The sequence below is a fragment of the Fusarium phalaenopsidis genome (genome assembly GCF_050370095.1).
Source record: "Fusarium phalaenopsidis strain FUZ10S chromosome Unknown contig_32278, whole genome shotgun sequence".
Taxonomy (NCBI): Eukaryota; Fungi; Ascomycota; class Sordariomycetes; order Hypocreales; family Nectriaceae; genus Fusarium; species Fusarium phalaenopsidis.
In genome coordinates, this window is record NW_028145417.1 from 399,234 (window position 1) to 418,724 (window position 19,491).

General features: G+C 53.0%; 7 protein-coding genes across 7 annotated transcripts; 3 read left to right on the forward strand and 4 right to left on the reverse strand.

The window, feature by feature from the left end:
* Positions 1 to 1,442: 1,442 nt before the first annotated feature.
* LRP88_00733 (cytochrome P450) lies at positions 1,443 to 2,865 on the reverse strand (the record flags this gene model as incomplete). Its single annotated transcript, XM_083237438.1, has 6 exons — positions 1,443 to 1,644; positions 1,696 to 1,874; positions 1,926 to 2,330; positions 2,391 to 2,501; positions 2,559 to 2,665; positions 2,718 to 2,865. 6 exons carry the CDS (start codon positions 2,863 to 2,865, stop codon positions 1,443 to 1,445), a joined length of 1,152 nt encoding a protein of 383 aa, XP_083105943.1.
* A 1,174-nt stretch (positions 2,866 to 4,039) lies between these two features.
* On the forward strand, positions 4,040 to 6,165 carry LRP88_00734 (uncharacterized protein; the record flags this gene model as incomplete). The annotated part of the gene is made up of 10 exons (XM_083237439.1): positions 4,040 to 4,141; positions 4,212 to 4,232; positions 4,292 to 4,340; positions 4,388 to 4,463; positions 4,515 to 4,705; positions 4,761 to 4,795; positions 4,854 to 4,974; positions 5,026 to 5,369; positions 5,418 to 5,552; positions 5,608 to 6,165. 10 exons carry the CDS (start codon positions 4,040 to 4,042, stop codon positions 6,163 to 6,165), a joined length of 1,632 nt encoding a protein of 543 aa, XP_083105944.1.
* A 520-nt stretch (positions 6,166 to 6,685) lies between these two features.
* Positions 6,686 to 7,733, forward strand: LRP88_00735 (F-box protein; the record flags this gene model as incomplete). The annotated part of the gene is made up of 2 exons (XM_083237440.1): positions 6,686 to 7,640; positions 7,693 to 7,733. The coding sequence occupies 2 exons, from the start codon at positions 6,686 to 6,688 to the stop codon at positions 7,731 to 7,733; spliced, it is 996 nt and encodes a 331-aa protein (XP_083105945.1).
* A 769-nt stretch (positions 7,734 to 8,502) lies between these two features.
* LRP88_00736 (MCM DNA helicase complex subunit MCM2) lies at positions 8,503 to 11,036 on the reverse strand (the record flags this gene model as incomplete). The annotated part of the gene is made up of 2 exons (XM_083237441.1): positions 8,503 to 8,754; positions 8,808 to 11,036. The coding sequence occupies 2 exons, from the start codon at positions 11,034 to 11,036 to the stop codon at positions 8,503 to 8,505; spliced, it is 2,481 nt and encodes an 826-aa protein (XP_083105946.1).
* A 724-nt stretch (positions 11,037 to 11,760) lies between these two features.
* LRP88_00737 (putative zinc finger in N-recognin-domain-containing protein) lies at positions 11,761 to 13,550 on the forward strand (the record flags this gene model as incomplete). The annotated part of the gene is made up of 3 exons (XM_083237442.1): positions 11,761 to 11,876; positions 11,946 to 12,000; positions 12,057 to 13,550. 3 exons carry the CDS (start codon positions 11,761 to 11,763, stop codon positions 13,548 to 13,550), a joined length of 1,665 nt encoding a protein of 554 aa, XP_083105947.1.
* A 622-nt stretch (positions 13,551 to 14,172) lies between these two features.
* Positions 14,173 to 15,170, reverse strand: LRP88_00738 (uncharacterized protein; the record flags this gene model as incomplete). The annotated part of the gene is made up of 2 exons (XM_083237443.1): positions 14,173 to 14,864; positions 14,933 to 15,170. 2 exons carry the CDS (start codon positions 15,168 to 15,170, stop codon positions 14,173 to 14,175), a joined length of 930 nt encoding a protein of 309 aa, XP_083105948.1.
* An 803-nt stretch (positions 15,171 to 15,973) lies between these two features.
* Positions 15,974 to 18,620, reverse strand: LRP88_00739 (uncharacterized protein; the record flags this gene model as incomplete). Its single annotated transcript, XM_083237444.1, has 3 exons — positions 15,974 to 18,011; positions 18,071 to 18,465; positions 18,528 to 18,620. The coding sequence occupies 3 exons, from the start codon at positions 18,618 to 18,620 to the stop codon at positions 15,974 to 15,976; spliced, it is 2,526 nt and encodes an 841-aa protein (XP_083105949.1).
* Positions 18,621 to 19,491: the final 871 nt, after the last annotated feature.

Consider the following 19,491-nt stretch of genomic DNA (forward strand, 5'->3'; position numbering starts at 1 on the left):
TCGCCCTCTCGAATTGGATAATGTCTGCGACCCTCAAAGTTATGACGAGGCTCAAAGCCATGACAGCTATGAACCAAACGTTGAGGCCATCATGGCCTTCATTGCTGACTCTGTCCCGCAACTCAGTTCTGAAACAAGAGCGAGATTTTGGGATCAATATAAGCCAACTGAGGATGAGCTCAGGTACTGTGGCCTGCCGATTGACGACGACAGCTTGATTATTGATGGGGATCGGAATGATAGTGGTTGAGACAGCAATTGGTTCCTGAAAAGGGTATTCTTTGGAAATTCGTGAAATTTTTCAACAATACAAACTCGCTAGGAAATTTCAAGTCGTAAAACTATGCCATGATGGGCCGTTCCCCTGCTCAATTGGAACTGTACTTCCACCAAATTTCACGTACAACGCTCTAATCACACCTCTCAAGCTGTGAAACTCCTCAGAAATCTACTGTATCTTTCCGTATATCTTTGTTTTCGTATTTAAAGGGTGGCACACGTGCACCGAGGAGGTATACATTTCTTCCCGGAACACTACCGTGGGGGCACCATAGAAGCAGAGTTCAGACCCTTGAATATATCACGGAGCAGTCTCCAACTTTAAACGACATTTCTTTTTTCAGGGTCCAGAGAAGATCCATGGCTGAATGCCTAGGGAATATGGGGATTAAACTTGAGTCGTGAGACAAACTAGACAGCTCAACTAGGCAGAGGATAGGGGTAGCCCTTGCGTAGGTAAGTCGTACGATTTCTTCTTTCTGGCTGGAAAATTCAGGATTCTCAATGGCCTCCTTCTTGATCTTCAAACATTGATCCTGGAAGATGGCTTTCAGCTTCTTCTCGGGATCATCTGCCTTAAGAGCCATCACTTCTCAGCTTGGCCCATGGTGCGTACCCTCCACCCCTTTTGGATGGCAAAGGCGTCGGGCAGCCTTTACCAGATAGTTAACATTATCACTCCAGAATCTCTGTTCCTCACTAGAGGCCTCCAGCACAACTCGGGCGATAATTGAGAACAGATGGCCCATGATCTCAACATGGCTTGGGTGGTAGGCCAAGTCGTGTTTGCTCACTGCCCGCTCGGCCGGCCGTCATTACCGGTTAGACGGCGTGTGCCGCATGTGCTTGGTGGCCTCTTAGGTACGGATCTACAGGGGCTCAAAGTTGAGCCAAATCGGCAGGTTGATCGGAAGAGTGAAACCAGACTGAGAGGCCGAAATTTCATCAGTATATCATCATGTTTCTACATAATAATAGGACAAAAGGGTCTAAGGCGAAATAAAACCCTTGTATAGTCTTCTGTAAATTTACTTAATCTTTATGCCAAGACTCGCCAAGTCTCTTCAACTTAGATGAGCACCTAGCTCAGCATCAAGATGCCCCTCTCTATTTTCCAAACAGCCAAACTGGTGTGCCGACTATCTGCTCTTGTGATGGGTGATTCACAGCCTTGGACACATCTTTACCTCAAGCTTCTCCATCGGAACAGCAGCGACCCATTCCCGCCGCTTCGGTAAAGGGATTGGTGTCCAATTGGTTTCTTTATTCTTCTTCAGCGTTGAACGCTGGACAGAGTTGCTGATATCAAGATGAAAGTTGCGAATAACCTGAGATACAGAGATGTACAACTCGAGGTAGGCGAAACTAGTCACAGTCAATTGGGTGAAACATGTCTGATTTGGTGGGTTGACTCACTGAGCTCCCATGCAGATGTTGGCGCCTCTCGAGAACGGGATATAGAACCGATCACGAAGTTTATCCTGGCTCATCCCTCGGCAGTCATCTGTCAACCATCTATAGGGGTTATACACCTTTGGGTCAGGGAACGCCGTCTTGTCATGCTGGTACCAGATAGGCGATGAAGTGAGGACCGTCTACACACAAAAGTCAGTTTTGAAACCAATGGGCTTTGCTTGTTCACTGACCCCCTCAGGGATAAACTTCCCATGCAGTTCAATGCCCCCTGGCGGCACAATTCTCGGAAGCATTGCCGCAGCGGCACCAGCCCACCGGATACCCTCCTTCACGCAGGCCTGAAGACGAGGCACACTTTCTAAGGTCGTCATATCGGTCGAAAAGGAGACGGCCGCCAAGTCCTCATATAAAGCCTTCTGATAGTCTGAGTTTTGGGCGAGAGCCCACAGAATGTGAGCAAGCGTCGCGGATGTCGTGTCAGTCCCCGGTCCCAGGTTCTCTTTGGCTTCAGATAGGGCGGTTTCAGCGTGTAGACCAGAGTTGCAGAGGGACTTGATCAGGTTGGGAGAGCTAGAGGCAAGTTCCTCAAGTTCAGAGTCGTCTGAAAGAGCCAACTTCCATGAATCCCTGCACCACTGTTTGTGGACTCGGTTAGCATGACTTTATGCGTTTTGATCCTTTGTTGATCATCTCACCTGCTGGAATTCTGTTAGTCCTTTCGTGTACGCGCTTCTGACACCAGAAGCGCGGAAAATCACATCCTCAAGTTGCTCCAGGAGCTCGCACAGAAGGGGGAAATTGGTAAACTAGACAAAATGCCAAAATCAGTGCCTAGAATGTCGAACAGCGACAGCACAACTCACAACAGGCATCCAGGTGGCCTTGAGGTCGTTTTTAGCGACCATTTCTAGCTCTTTGCCACTTGCCCAAGAATCGACAGCCTCGATTGACTTGCCAAATGAAAAGGTAGCTAACTCAAGAGTAAGTTATTTGCTGAACTAGGAAGTCGGTATCCCACTCACACATGATGTCCGCCTCAAGTGCTCGGGATGCCACAGCCAAGTCAACATTCGGGCCATTATCTCGGATCAGCTGCACGAAGCGGTTGACGTGAGACGATATGAGCTTCTCCAGCTGCGGCACCTTGGTCCGACTGAATAGTTGCCCCATGATTCTTCTCCGCTTTGCATGTTGTTCCGGGTCTCTACCGAATGTAAGCTGGCGATGTCACGTATCAAAGTAGGTGAACTTGCGTTATAGAGAAGAGGGCAGGATGGCCCCCTTGCACAAACTCGCCATATACTCTTGGATCCTTTCTGAACTTGCTTCCAACTTTGTGCACAGTCTCGTAAGTTTCGCGAGAGTAGAACGACACTTCATTGGGTCCAATTCTAACAAGCGGTCCTTATTCTGTTAGTGCGGCCGCCAAAAAAGACTACCTATTTGTCGAGAGAGATTTACCTAGCTTCTCGTGGAGTTTGGGCAGGTCAATTGTCACCGTTCCTTTGTACTCCTGCGGAAAGGCCCGAGCAAGCCTAGAGTACGCCGCGCCAAAGCCCGCATTTGGGATCTTAGATAGAGGCGAAGTGTATACTCGAAGCAAATTCTACGCGCAATCAGCTTAGCTTGACTAGAGTTTTAGCATTGGGCCATACGTGAATAACCACGGCCGCAAGAAGGGCCCCCGCCAATATCGGGATACTAAGAAGAGCCATGTTGACCGAAATTGTTTTCAGTAACGACAAAAGCAGGAAGACAGGGGCCCTGGATCTGATCTTATGTCAAAGATGGAGTCACATTTCACGGTCCCACTGCGACAATGACAGGATCAGACCCTGAGGCGTTTTGACAGCTAGTCCAGCCACTTAAGTCTTGAATCTAATTCCATCTGGGATCTTCAGCCGTTATTCTGGACCTTTATGGATCTAAAAAACGAATAAACCCCCAATTTCTCGGTCAAGCAAGCCATTCTAGGCTCCTCAAATACATGGCACCATCACCTCGCCTATGACGTGCTTGGCACCTGCTTACCGCTCGACGAATCGGGGGCTGAGCACGGTGATCAAGACCCATATGTTTCACGTCCCAAAGAGTGCGGAACGGTGCCGAATGTGCCGGGAAAAGACGTGTTGTGTTACCAGGCGTCGATGGCGACTTCCCGGTTCGGCGAACTTCAGATCGGGCAATTTGTGGTATTTTTTATAAAGTGCTGATAGGGATTGATAGGGAGGTCCGGAATTTTGATGCTCCTGCTTTTCGCCCTTCCAAACTCAAAACGTTACATCCCAACTGCAACAACACATCATCATCTATCAAACACATTCTCCTCTCTTGGTGTCAAACAATGGCCAAGCCCTTGCAGGAAGATAATCCGGACATTTTGTCCGGCGAGGAAGTGGGGACGTCATCAGACCTCGATGCCAACGCCTCTGACAACGCCGTGCTGGTTCGTCTTTTTTTTTTCTTGATCGCCCCCTTGCCTGCATGAGGCCCCCCAAGCTGACGCAATACAAAAGAAAAACCTAGGATACAAGCCTGTAAGACATTGCTCATTCTCGTGCTGCATGAGGCTGGGTCGGGAAGCTGACCCTGATAGGTGCTACACAGAAGTTTCAACCAGTTCCACAACTTTGCGACTACCTTTGGTTAGATCTTACACTCCATCTCTAGACTATGTACTGACCATACATAGCTGCCTTGTACTTTATTGGCGGTGTTCGCGTGACCTTTTCAACGGGTATTGCAGCTGGTGGTAACCTAGCATACTGGTCAGTGACCCTCAACCTATGAGCCATTTAGCTTGACTGATGATCCGTTAGGACAAGCTACATTGTAACATGTGTCTTCACTTTCATCACTGCGGCTGTCATTGCAGAGATCTGCTCATCTCTTCCTCTGGCTGGATCCATCTACCTTTGGGCAGCTGAGGCTGGCGGTCCTCGATTTGGTCGACTCTTTGGCTTTGTTGTTGCATGGTGGAGTACCACTGCCTGGACTACGTTCTGTGCAAGTAAGTAAATATCATACGTGTCGATGATTCAAGCTCGAGCTGACTGGTCATCTAGGCAACACACAAGCTGCAGTTAACTACATGCTTTCGGTGAGCAGCAGCCTGTCGGATATTATCCTTCTGATCTGTTCACTAACAGGCGAGTCAGGAAATCGTGGTTTTCAACACAGGCTTCCCATCCGATTCTAGCAGTGTCAAGTTCCGCGCCGTGCAATGGATCTGCACTGAGGTGATGCTCGCTCTTGCAGCCATCTGGAATCTGCTTCCTCGTAAGCTTTGCACACTCACTGTAACCTAATCACCATTCTAACCCCTAGCAGCCCGATACTTCAAATGGATCTTTACACTCTCCAGCAGTGTAGTCATTCTCGACTTTGTTCTGAATCTTATCTGGCTGCCTATTGCCACAAGCAAGACGATTGGCTTCCGGTCTACTCATGATGCCTTCATGACCACTTACAACGGCACTGGAGCTCCTCCTGCATGGAATTGGTGTCTTTCTTATCTGGCCACCGCAGGAATCTTGATCGGCTTCGATGCCTCGGGCCACGTGGCTGAGGAGACCAAGAATGCTTCTGTTGCAGCAGCCAGGGGTATCTTCTGGAGTACTGTTGTCAGCGGTCTGGGAGGATTTGCCGTTGTCATTCTTTTCCTCTTCTGTGTTGTAAGTTGCCTTTCGGCATGAACGAAACCAGGAAGGATACTCATTAAGCGTTCTCAACAGCCCGACGCGGAAACTCTCTTCTCATTCGGTGGCGCCCAACCTTTCGTGTCTGTCTACGCCGCTATCCTTGGTGAGGGTGGACACATTGTGATGAACATTGTTTGCGTTATGGCACTGTGGTTTGTAAGTTCCTCTTCACCAAGCCCTATCCGAAAGCGAGAGCCTAACAAAAGTATAGAACACTGCAATTGCCGTTCTCGCCGCCTCTCGACTAGTCTTTGCCGTCGCCCGCGATGGAGTTCTCCCCTGGTCTAGCTGGGTCTCCCGAGTCGTCGCAGGCCAGCCCCGTAACGCCGTCCTCGTTGTCTGGGGTGTTGCGGCAGTCATCACTTGCACGATCCTCCCCTCAGCAGTTGCTTTCACCTCTCTTGTCTCCGCAGCAGCTGTCCCCTCAGCTGCTGCATATGGATTAATCTGCCTGTCGCGACTCTTCCTAACACCCAAGAACTTCCCCAAGCCGGCCTGGAGTCTGGGCCGACTAAGCAAGCCATTCCAAGTCATCGCAGTCTTTTGGAACGGCTGGGTAGTTGCAATTCTCTACTCCCCGTACATCTTCCCTGTTTCTGGAGAGACTCTCAACTACGCACCCGTCATCATGGCCGGAACAACAATCCTAGCTTTGTTGTCTTGGTGGTTTGTGCCTGCGGAACGGTGGCTGCCGAGCCAGAGGATCCAGGAGACATTGGACGCCGACAAACATGCCAAACAACAAACAGACAGACAGACTGAGTCATAGTCGGCTGCCAGCGGCCCCGACTGGCAAAAAAGTGCTTGGGTTAAAGAGTATTCCTGCTGGAAGAATGCGAATGGGGTGTTGAGGGCAACCTCTACCACAAGTATCTCGAATCAATAGTAGTTGTTCAAGTAAGAAATAACAGCATCAACACTCTCTCTTACCTACTAAGCCCTCATCTAAAACTTGCCTAAAAAACGACTAAAACTCATCAATTTGCCGCCTCTGAATGGTACTGCATTACATAGTTGCTCTAGCACGGGCGCTTGAGAGTAGGGTATGCGACTAGTCGTGTTCGGTTGACGCCTAGATATCCCAAGACCCTCATCACCCTATCCCCAGTGAAACGAAAGTGGACAGAGTCCTAACCTATCTCAAATTCCCCCGATAGAGAATCCTTTTTCGAGAACTCGCGTCGTTCGACGTGAATGTGACCTTGTCAGACGCAATCACGTGATGAGCCAATCCAACAATTCCGGCGACGCCTCAATTGATTCAACATCACTACATCACCAACCTCACAATGGATCAATCAAGACCGCCTCAATTACCGCCAGTACCCATGGGAGGCCCAATACGCGTGACCGAAGAAATCGTCAAAAAACTCACATGGCGTAATGAAGGGGAAGATGAATACAACAAGATCCTGGTCATCCGAGACCTCAAACTCAATAAGATGAAGCGCATCCCGCCAAAGTCTCCGATGCAACCACTCGGCCTGCTGGACACTCTACCCCCAGAGATCCTCCTCTGCGTCTTCGAATACCTCGACTTCCAATCTCTGCTCCGCTTCACAGGGGTCTGCCTGCGGGGAAAGCTAGCCGTCGAGTCGATGCCCGCATACGCAGAGATGCGCCGGCACGCAGGAGATGCCCTCATCGCCCTCGGAAAGACTCGTCTGCTGCGGTACCACTCGGCCGCCCTCCTCCGCCAGACGCTTCGCTCGATCCAGTGCGCCTCCTGCTTCGATTTCGGCGGGTTTCTTTTCCTGCCGACGTGCGAGAGGGTCTGCTTCGAGTGCATGCACAAGAACCGAGGTCTCCATATGATGACGCTTAACACGGCAAAGAAGTGCTTCGACCTGACGGACAAGCAGCTCAAGAGCATACCCACCCTATATAGCATCCCCAGCACCTACAATGTGAACCATTTCATCTCACGGAAGCGCATGATTCGCCTCGTGTGCGCCAAGCAGGTCAAGGTGCTTGCTCTCCAAATCCACGGTCCCCAAAACTTGGCCAAGCTCATCCCCAGGGCCCCGCCCCGGGGAATAGAGAGGAACTCGGCCGAGACGAAGGAGTACTGGATGCTCAGAGGATTCCACGAAGCCCCGCTGGCGCCGATAGGACGCAATCTATCCATGCTACCCATCAATCTAGACCTCCCGGAAGACGAGTATTGCGGGATGGCCTCCATACGCATGCCCTACCTGAACAAGAGGGGCCACCGGGAGCGTGGCCGCATCTGCCGGGGGTGCCGTCTAATAGTTGATCTCTATGACAAAGATCAGCTCCCACCCCACGTTATAAGAGGACGAGTTCCACCAGGTGTTCCTGAGTTTGTGCCGCTGATCGGGCACATGAACCGGATGCGCTCCGAAGGGGGCTTTCAACATCACATCTGTTGGTGCTTTGGCGTGAAGAAACTGCTAATACAGTGGGGATATTTTCCAAAACCGCAAGTTAAGGAGTCTTGAAGAATAGACAATCTTCAACACTGCCCTAGCTCGTTGAAGCAACCGAGAACCTCGTGTTCGGGCCGCGTACCCCAGGTCTCCTCCATGGTCACCCTTGAACATGGTGAGGTATAGGTGAATGTACATTCGCAGCACATATCTTGACGGTATCATGTTGCTGTGGGAGTGCACCAAGTGCCGTCATCACTGGCCTAGCAAGTCCACGTTGGAGGCCAAGCGACATGGGTTGGTGTCTCGTACGGAGACATGATGAGCCCTCATCAATGATCAATAGCATCGATCTATCCTGAAGGGACAGTACCGCTGGGCAACAAGCCATCCGTCAAATCTAGCGCTCTCATTGTGCTGTAATTATGGCGGAAAGTGGCCCCTGGATGCCCAACTGGCCATCTCGTCATGGTACTCAAGTATCACTTGCAGATGTGGTTGATGAGGTGCAACGGCCAGCTTGCAAACATTAAATCTACATCTAGTAACATATAATCAACTCATGATACAATTCCGTCATATCCATGCCATCATCACCATGCCCATTCCCATGTCATGCCCAGGCCTTCACTCCGCAAATACAGAACCACTCACCCCCAGCCATTACTGTCATCACAGCCTCCAGTATCTTGATAGTGGCATTCACAGCCTACGGCTTAACCCACAACTGCGGTCTGTCGTCGCGCTTGGCTGTTTGCTCCAGTCCTCTTCTGGCTACCAGGTCGTGCCAGTGTATACTTGGCAAATGCTCGTGCCAGAGCCTTCTTGCAGCTGAGCTTCTGGCTACCCACAAAGCTATCCACCGTGACCGCGATGGCACGGTCAATGTCCTGCGTCGAGCAGTATTCTGACAATCGCATGCGGCAGAAGGCTTCGCTGATTCGGATAATGGCTTCGAGATGACGCACCTAGTCTTGTTAGCATGCTGATGCGCATTGGGGTTAAGCATCTAGGGACATACCGTGATGGGATAGGCACCCGTAGCAAGAGACTCTCGTCGCATGTCGGCAAACAGTCGTGAGATTTTGTCCTCGTCCACATGGTACAGCTTCGGCGAGCAGTGCTCTCGGGCGTAAAGAATATACTTCCTCAGCAGCTCCTGGGGAATCTCGCCCTCCGTCTTACGGATACCGTTGGTCGCCTGGGTATCTGCTTGGGTATCATGCTCAACCTCCATCGAGTCTTGCTCCTGCTGGCTGAGAGGATGGCTTCGGCTGTGTGATCCCACAATGAAGCGAGCCAGACGTTCATCCTCGGCCGGCTCAACTGTGTCACGCACCACACACAAAATATCGAAACGCGACAAGATGGGTTCAGTCAACTCAACGTTGGAGGAAAAGGGGGCTGTAGAGTTGTATCGTCCACCGATAGGGTTGGCAGCTGCAATCACACCGCAGCGGGCCTGTAGAGTAGTCACGATACCAGCCTTCGAGATGGAAATCGTCTGCTGTTCCATGGCTTCGTGAATGGATGTTCGATCTTGGTCGTTCATCTTGTCGAACTCGTCAATGAGACATGTTCCGCGATCAGCCAGCACAAGAGCGCCACCTTCCAGAGTCCATTCGCTAGTGAGAGGATCACGGCGGACACTGGCGGTCAAACCGACGGCACTGGCACCCTGACCGGTGGCAAACACAGCTCGGTGAGCCGTCTTCTCAGCGTACTTGAGGACCTGGGACTTGGCTGTGCCAGGATCACCCAGGAGAAGAACATTGATATCACCTCGCAGATGATGAGCACCCTTTGTTGTCTTTGCAACACCGCCGAAAAGTGACAGCGCGACAGCGGTCTTGATGTCGGTGTGTCCGTAAATGCTAGGAGCGATCGAGTTGATAACCTTGTCCACGATGTTGGGATCTCGGGACAGCTTGCGGATCTGATGCTCGTCCTCCTCAGTCATTCGGAAACCAGCCAGCTGGTCATGCGACTTGACGACATTGTTGGCCTCGAGGATAGTGGCAAACACAGGGAAGCCGTTGCGGTTGTTGAGTTGAGCATCGTAATTATTGCGGTAGATTCCAGTAACTTCAATTTCCTCACCAGGCTTTGCCTTGTCGATGAGATCCCACAGCAGGATAACCTCACGCTGTCGCGGCAGTCGACCAGCAGGCACTGTACCGGGAGACTCCTGGAGGGTGAGCTTCTGGTAGTTTCGGTAGACAGTCTTTTCCGAATTGAGCGTAAAGGGACCCCTTGACTGGCAGCTCTGGCAGTAGGTGATCTTGACTTCGACGTTGGACTCTTGCTGGAAGGGTCCCAGAGTCACACCGCACTTTGTGCAGTCAAACTTGACATACTTGAGCTGAGGGAAGACGCCTGACCGTCGGGTAACCACACCACTCACTCGCACCAAACAGTTAAGGTGCGATTGACGAAGCTGTCGCAGGGTGTAGTGAACAGGCAGATCAAAGATTCGCACGTGAATCTCGGAATGAATACGCTCGTAGTCGGGGTAGTGGAGGAGAACGACATCCATGGCAACTTCGTCAAACAGCTTGAGCATCTCTGCGGGCGCATTGGCAAGGAAGTAGGCCAAGATGGCCTTACTCTCGGAGAGATGCTCATATGAAACCTCGAGAGACTCGGCGTTGATCTCACCGAGTGTTCGGATGCGGTTACCATAGACGGAGGAACCAGATGTGTCGGTGTAGGATGTGAGGAAGGCCTTGAACTCACGCTTGATGGTTCTCTGGACTGAAGGTTGTGACACCCACTCGGTCAAGCTGGCAGCCTTGACATCACCAAGGGCCTCTAGTGACAGTTCCTCAGCCATGATATCCGTGTCCATCATGTCGTCGGGATCTTCATCGTAGTGGTGACGGCGACGCCGAGGCTGGGCAGTCAGATCGATATCACCATCGTCCTCATCGCCGGGCAGGAAAGCAGCCGGAATCCTTTGTCTCCTTGCGACTTCACGATCTCGTCGGTTAAGTTGGGCCTCGAGTTGTCGTCGAGCAGCCAGGTCCATGTCGCCATATTCACCCTCGTCGTCCAGGCCAATGCCCTCATACATGTCGTCCTCCCTATCTCGGTAATCGGCTTCGAAGCCTTCGCGGAACAGATCGACGTCATCTTCAGCCATCTCGTCCAAGTCGTCAATGTCGTCCTGGATCTGGGCCTCCTCCTCGATATCGTCATCGTCCTCGACACCATGTGCCATGTTGAACTCGGCAGGGGGAGACGAGGGCATGGGGCTTGAGCCCAGGGTCATAGGAGAGGCAGTATCATCGCCTCCGGTTCGCGATCGCTTGCGACTCGAGCGCGGAGCGCTGGCAGAAGGGTGCAGCGGGGAACTAGAAGGTTGTTAGATATTGTCCCTTGACAGAAAGGGGGCATCTTCAAGAGAAAGTACTTGCCTCATATTTGCTAGCCCCAATCAAGAACGTTGCGCCAAATGAGTGTTGCGAAATGGTATACAGACACACAGTTGGACACGCAGAGAATTGGTGTTGAGAATGTCAAAGAGTGAGGGGCTGAATTTGCCAGGATGGATGCGTTGGAAGGGAAACGGGACGAGGGGACAACAGGACCAAGTGGAGGCCAGCGACAAGGAAGCAATTTCGCGTATCACGACGCGACTTGACGCGTTAATTGATTGTGGCTGCTAAGCGCATTGGGTGGTGTACGCGTAAAGTGGTTTTGGAGGGTGGGAATTACGGACAAAAATATGACATCAGCTTTGGTACTTTTCAGCTGAAAAAGTGTCGCCGTTATTTCTTCGCCTTCCCAAGCTCATCGCCTCCAACTCTACCTCCTCCTCCTCCTCCTCCTCCCTGTATCTCCATCACCCATCAACTCTGGGGAAATCCGCCATTCATTTTCATCGTTCCTTTCCATTTTTGTCATCTTCTTCATCGAATTTCCATCTCAATCTTCCTACAACACCCATCACCTTCCCTAGTACAACCGTCACCATGTCGACAGATCCTCCCTCAGCTTCCGCGCCCGCCCAAGACGCCCCTCAACAAGCTGCTCCAGCGCGCAAGGACAGCTTCTCTGCCAAGTCGGAAGACTCTCAAACTGCAGCCGAGTAAGCGCATGATGCCCTGTTTTGCGAGTCAATTACACTCGTGGCGAATTATACACTAACACTTCCCAGATTCATCCGTACCCAGGAAGCCCTTGAAGCTGATGCCCGCGAGGCTCTGCCATATGTATGCGCTTACCCGCGAATTCCCTCCCTCGATACCTCCCACTCACGCGACTTTAGAGCATCGAATCCTGCACCAAGATCCTCGGCCCTCTGCGACAAGCCGTATTCGCCTGCCTGACCTGCAATCCCGCTCCCGCAAAGGCCGGCGATGACTGGACGCCCGCCGGCGTCTGCTATGCATGCTCCATCCAGTGCCACGGCGAGCACACCCTCGTCGAGATCTTCCAGAAGCGAAACTTTACATGCGACTGTGGAACCAAGCGCATCCCGTCCACGAGCCCATGCACGCTCCGCCTAAACGAGACGACCAACACCCGCGGAGTTCATTCGGAAGAGCCTGATGTGAATAACAAGTACAATCACAACTTCCGTAATCGTTTCTGCGGATGCGAGTGCGACTATGATCCTTTCCAGCAGAAGGGCACCATGTTCCAGTGCCTGGGCCTGGGAACGCACGAGACTGGTGGTTGCGGCGAGGATTGGTATCATCCGGGCTGTCTAGTTGGTATGGGACCTAACTGGTTCGAGAGGATGGAGAAGCCTGAGAAGAAGCCAGTCAAGGAGGGTGAAGAGGGTGCCAAACTGACCACCATCTCGGAGGGCAATGAGGACCAGCCCGATGCTGCCCAGAATGGTGCTCAGGAGACCGCCGTCGAAGAGGAGGAAGACGACGAAGTCCCTATGCCGCCAGGTTTCCCCGATGAAGATGCCTTTGAAGCCTTCCTGTGCTACAAATGCGTTGATGCGCACCCCTGGATCAAGCACTACGCCGGAACTTCAGGCTTTCTTCCCGCCGTGTTCCTCAACCAGGCTGAGTCTGCTCCCAAGACCGAAGAGGCGGCAAGCAAAGACACGACGACCGCTGCGGCCGACACAACCGAGACAAGCGAAGCTCCTTCGCGCAAGCGCAAGGCAGATGACGATGCGGAGGATGACACAGAGGCCAAGCGCGTAAAGAGCGAGGCCCAAACCGAAGAGCAAGCTGAAAAGCCAGTTGAGCAGCCAGCGGAAAAGCCAGCTGCTTCCTCAGCAGAGACATCCTCTACCAATGGCACACTCCCCTGCAAGCTCAAGAACTTTCCCCCAGCCCCTGAAGGCCAATTCTCACTCTTCCTCAAGGAAGGCTTCCGCGACGCCTTCTGCCGCTGCTCTTCCTGCTTCCCCCTCCTCAACCCTCACCCCCAACTCCTTGAGGAGGAGGAAGTCTACGAGCCGCCCTTGTCCGATGACGGTTCCCAGAACGGTGGTAACGGAGGCGGCTCTCACGGCAGTGGTAGTCTCCTTGAACGCGGTGAGAGCGCCCTACGCAACGTGGACCGCGTGCGTGCCATCGAGGGCGTTATGGCGTACAATCACCTCAAGGAGAAGCTCAAGCCCTTCTTCCAGCAGTTTGCCGACAGCGGCGAGACCATCGGTGCCGAAGACATCAAGGCCTACTTTGCCAAGCTGAGAGGGGACGAGCAGGGTATCCAGGAGGCCGGAGAGAAGGCAGCCAGAGAGGGCGGTGGCGATGGAGAGGGAGATAATCGAAAGGAGCAGAGCGGATATTGAACGATGAGGTACTGACGGCGTTTGGATGATGAATTTGGTAAGAATATCAAGGCGAGCGAGGCAGAGTTGGTGATGGTTGAATGGTACATCTCTTGGCGAGATTCATGTATGATTAGTGTAAACTACAGAGGGCGTGTGATGTCTAGGCCGAACAGATCACGGCATATTTGATTCCTTTTTATCCCTCACCTTCACTTATCTGCCCTGTGACTAGGCGACCTACCTATACTCCCAAGCCCATAACTACGCATTCATAGACGACCCTATTATATCTACAACAAAGGCCAGTGAATATTACAGGGCCCTGTTCCAGTGTCGAGACGTCTCTGTGAAGGTTATGACGCCCTTGTTGTTTCACAGCTACTTAGTGAAGACAAGGTGAAAGACAGTGTTCGTTCAAGTAAAACTACTTCAACGGCAACCGTCGCATATGTCTCGACTATCACCCGCCAAACAAGTCTCAAACAGTTTCACGTTACAAAGTAGTCCGCAAGATGTTCCAGGGCACAGCCCGTGGTCTTCATATCAACATTGAATCCTATCCACCCACCCCTATTGTACATTTCCATCCAGTCCTGGGTATCGCTAAATCAAAACATTCCCATTTTCATCATGCCTCACTTCACTGTCCAGTAGACCCCGTACTCGAAGCCGCGCTTAGCGGCCTAGGAGGAAGCACCGGCACGCCGTGTCCAGCCGCCGAGTCCTCGCGCTGCATCGCAATGCCTCCCATCATGCTCATGCCGATTCCCATCCCCGGCAGTGGCAGCTGCGGTGGAGGGCCTTGACCATCGCTGTCCTCGGCTTGACTATCTAGCTGTTCCTGTGCCGCCTTAAGGTCCAGTTCGCGCAGACGGTCCTTCTCAGCCGGGTCGATGATATCGTCGTCGTCACTCCAGTACGGGTCGTCATCCTCCAGCTCTGGCATAGCCATGCGCTTCCAGAAGCGCAGTTCTTGCCTGACTGCCTTCTCATCCACAAGTCTGTTCCAGCGCGCCTCATCCTCGTCATATTTGCACCGGAACTCGCGCAGACTCTCATTGGCGCGCCCCGCATGGGCCTGCATCTGCCAGATCTGCTCGCGCAGGCGGGCGTTCTCCTCACGCGCATCGGAAAGTTGTTTGCGGTAGGAGCGGTGCCAGGAAGCGACGTCGCTTACGTGCTTTGTCTTGTACTCGTGGAATTGTCGCAGGAGGTTGGCCATGGCGCTGGCATACTGGGAGAGGAGCTTCGCGTTGGCGTCGCGGCTAAACTTGGCCTTTTCGAGGGACTCGGTCAAGAGAGAAATGAGGGCATCGATATTCTGTTCTTGGCCTACGCAATGTCATTAGCATAATGCCAGGTAAAAGAATCTCGCGTGAGGGGTTTGTGGCTACACGTACCATTGATGTCGTCCGAGGCGCCCTCAATGACCTGTTGGTTGTTCACACCGTGGGTCCTGGCCCTGTTCCTCACTCTTCCCAGCCCGCTAACAATGTCCTCTGTAACCCGGCGGTTCTCTGCCAGCTGGCGGCTAAGCTCCTCGACCATGCCGTAGATGTAGTTCAGCTCAGCCTGGTGGCCTGCGGGTGTCGGCACAGGCATTCCTGCCGCCATATTCGTGCCATTCATACCGTTCATCATGGCGATATGCTGCTGCTGCTGCTGCTGTTGCTGTTGCTGCTGGTGATGTCCAAAAATCTGATGCTGCTGGGGCTGCGGGGGGTACTGATTGACGGGAGCCTGCTGGTACTGCTGCTGGTACTGTTGCTGGTGTTGTTGCTGCGGCTGGTAATGACGCGCCGAGGGTGTAGAAGGCGACGGCGCAGGAGCGGGCGATGACGGCGAGGATAGAGATGGATCGTGGGGGTTTGGGCCTTGGGGTGTTGGAAAGCTCATATCTTGTCCACCCGGGAACCTGGGTCTTGAACGTTTATAGAATGGTCTTGGTGTGCTGGTTGCGAGATGGAGCTTCCGGTGTCTTTCTTTGGGTTAGCCTGGCGTTTCTAGCAGACTTTGGTACGTCCTCAAATGGACACAATCGATCGATCACTCTAACTCACGCATTATCATTGTGCCGGCTCCACGCGACACCAGCTCCGACCAACATCATTGATGGCCATCACCAATACACAGGCAATGATACTCAGTAACAGTCCAAAAAGATGCGTTTCTATGCTAATTTTACTTTTCCTCTTGACTTTTTCGTTTCTCGCATGCTATCTCTTGCTCCACACATTTTGAAAAATCCAACGCCTCATGATACTCCGTAACCGCATCTCACGAGAGACTCATCTTCGCTAAACGAGTGACCGAGCAAGGTAGCGACCGTCACAAAAACTGTATAGAAATGTCGTGTCATGTACTTCGTTTCGTCGTTGCCGTGCATCGCACACATGTCGTAACCGGGAAAGAATGCTCAACTCCTGTCCACCTCAATCCTTTTATTCGGGCGTGTCAACCTCCATCCTGTCCTCTGGAGGCTTCGTCTCCACGGCAATTGTGTCCTCGATCTGCGACGTCTCGTGTGTCGACATGGCCGCCGGGTCCTTCTGCTCCAAGGCTGGCGGAGGTGGTCCGCTGCTACTTGGAGGTCCTCCCATCCCATTGCTGGCAGATAAGCGATACTCGCCGTCAGCCTTGCGCTCAATGATGCCTTCGTCCAAGGCCCACTGAGCCAGAAGGCTGTCAACGCCAAGCCTGCCCCCCTCGCCCTTCTCCATGTGCCGTCCCACATGCTCCGTCCATTCGTCCCAAGATGAGGGCCCTTCAAAGACGCTTTGACAGCCTTGTTTTGGGCAAGCTGAACGCTGAGGCGGGTGCCGCCGCTGGACAAGACAACTCTGCTGCATATCTTTCACATGAGTATCCCATTCCGTCTGGATTTTGCTGTCGCCCTTTGCGATAGCCCGCTTGATTTGGAAGGGCGCGTGCATACGCCGCAAGTGCTGTGTGAACAAGTCTTTTCGGTTGAACTCGTTTCCTTTGCCGTCTGCGGTGCTCTGCGGACACGAAGAGCAGCGGTAGTATTGCAAGCATAGATGCTGCGAAGCAATGTGTCGCTTCCATTCGTTCTTTGACCCAAATGTGCTTGTGCAGCCTGCAAACGAGAATGCGCATGGGAATGGCCTGGTATGAGCCGCGGCAATGTGCTTTCTCAGCGAAGAAGAGTCCTTGAATGGCGCATGACTGCAATGGTTGCAACGTGTGTCTTGTTTAGGCAGTGAACGACGCGGCGCCTTTGCTGTCGGGTTCGTGCTTCGAAGTGACAGGGGATCATCACCAGCAGCTTCATCGCCATCGTTTTCAGCTCTGATTTCAGGCATTCCGTCGGGGAGAATTGTTCGTGGACGGGGCGCATGCTGAGGCGTCTCATCGCTCCGGTGTCGAACATGGCTCAAGGCCTTAAGCTGCTCTGCGGCCTCTTGCATCTCCGCCGAGTCTTCGACGTCGTCCTTAGCCTTGGGTCGAGGTCCTGATGAGTTGGCATAGGTCGCCGACGTGGGGCTTGCTTGCGATCTATAGTCCTTCCGTTCAACAGAGCTTGGCGGATCTCTCGTGGCTGATGAGTGATAGGCGTGCTCATGCCCGTCGTCACGGCGGATACGCGCGGGCGTGCCGACCGCATGATCCCTCGCTTCAAGAAGAATGCGACCATCCTCAACTTCCTTAGCAGACGGCTTGATGCCAGAAGAGCCAACCAGTCTATGGTAAAGATGAATCATGTTGTGGGAACTGATGTACCCCAAGAAACAGCACACCTTATCATGCTGCACCACGTTCCAGATAGAGTGCGGCATGGAAATGAGGAGCATGGTGGGCGGGCCCAAGAACATGCCTTCAACTGCAATCTTGTCGCCAAGAGGTGGTGTATTGTGCAGCCACTGGGAGAAGAACGACATGTCTGGGCTTGCATCGCCAACGAATGTGGTACAGACGAGAACACGGTGCTCCTCAAATCGAAGGTCGACGACAGACTCTGGGTCAATCAGTTGTTCCTCACGATCTCGATTACCCTGGCCATCCGTGTCAAGGCCGTTCTGTGAGCCAGTGCGTGGCCTGGAAGTCATCGGCGCGAGGCTGAGACTTTGGCCCTTCCCAGGAGTAAGCGGGATGAAGACGGGGTGTTGAGAAGATGGAGAATTGGCCGTGCTGCCGTTGGCTGTTCGTGGAGCTTGGCTTGATTGATGTTGTTTCAATGACAACACTTCCTCGTGTAGTCTCTGCGCCGTGAAAGGGCGGCCAGTGTTAAGCTTGTTCAGAGCCTCAACTAGGTTGGACGTGAAGGAACGCTCCGAGCCGTCAGAGGGACTACGATCTGAGGTGCATGCTGCAATGGCTTGTTTAACACCATGGCTACCAGCCATGCGAGGGTCTGGGACAGAGCAGGTATCAAGCAGCAAGAGGATATCCGACTGGGCATCCTCAAATAAGCAGCGGACGCCATCCCACTTGAGCTTTGCGGCATCTTCCCGAGCATTGCTATCGAGAGGCTGTCAGAGGCAGGAGGCAAAGCACATCTGAGAGAATTGCCAACTCACCAAGCCCAGTAGAGCTGGCCATCGGAGCCCACGTAGCCGTGGCCAGCATAGTAGATGATGAGAAGATGGTTGGCTCGGGCGTGCTCGAGGAAGCTCGCCATCTGAACCCCAAGCTTAATGCTGGGATTGGGCACGGTGGGAATATGCCATCGCTCAGTGCGAAACTTGTACTGCTTCTGGAAGACCTGCTCGAGGGCGGCCAAGTCCTCGTCAACTGACTCATCTTCTTCCCACCTTAGCAACAAGACGGAGACGTCGGTGTAAGGGTGACGCTCGGTCTGCCTCTGGATAAGCATGGCCGCATCTTGAAGATGACGGGCGAAGGATTCGAAGTCATGTCGCTCCGACAGAGGGGCAGGAGCAGGGGCCTCCTGGACTGGATAATGTTGTTGAGGCTGATATCCAGGTCCTATTAGCAAGAAGTAGATGCATAGAGCTAGGAGAATCAAGAGCTGACCGATTCGTGGGGGTACTGGGAAGGCTGAGGCTTGCTGGGAGGCGTGGCATTGACCTTGGGGGCCAGCTTTCGCTTTTTACTCGAGGGTTCCATCGACAGAGAGGGCAAGGCTGCGAATTGAATTGAGGTGGAGGCTATCGTCAGCAGGTGAGGTCGTCGGTGATCATTGATCCGAGGTCAAAGTCGGGAGCTGGGACCGAGTCGAAAGCAGGCCCAGCAACACGGAGATGGCGGGGGTTGAAAAGATTCGTCTCCTATCAAGTCGGTTGGTGAGAACGGAGGAAGCGGTGTAATTGGCAGACGTCGAAGCGAAAACAGAAGTCGATGCTACTTTACGACGCGGAGAATCGAATCGGACGATACGGTACGAAGAAGGGCAAGGGGACAGCAGGACAGAAGGAGAAGACCAGGAGAGAGGTCAATGGAGGAGGAACAGAAAAGGAGCTGGGCTAGGCCACAGAGAAGCAGAAAGTCGCCGTCTCAAGGGACAAACAGAGAGGAGAGAAGAAGAGAAGGAAGAAGAGGGAATAAGGCTGGCGCAGGCTGGAATTGGGGGGCCCAAGGCTCGGCGAGGCTGTCGCGGCCTAGGCCAAGTATGTAGACGTGTGGGGTATTTGGTGGTCTACCATTGGCGGATAGCCGAGGGGAAGATGGGCCCGGGCTTTCCTCTCAAGGTGGGGACAAAACGAACAGGAAGGCGAGAAGAGCAATCGGACCAGAGCCAACAGAGAAGGAGCGTGAGCGGAGCAGCAGCAACAGCAGCAGCACCTGCGAAAACAGACGCACAGTCGGAAGGAGGGGCGGCCTCCGCCTTCTCGTCAGCCTCTCTTTGGACCTTGTCACCTGTTGTGAGCAGAGCTGAGCTGTTCGCCTCGCACAAAAGGACCACCACAAAACCACAAGCAGCGCACAAAGCAAGGCCTCGATCAAGACTCACTTTTCTTATGTCTCTTGTCTCCTGCCT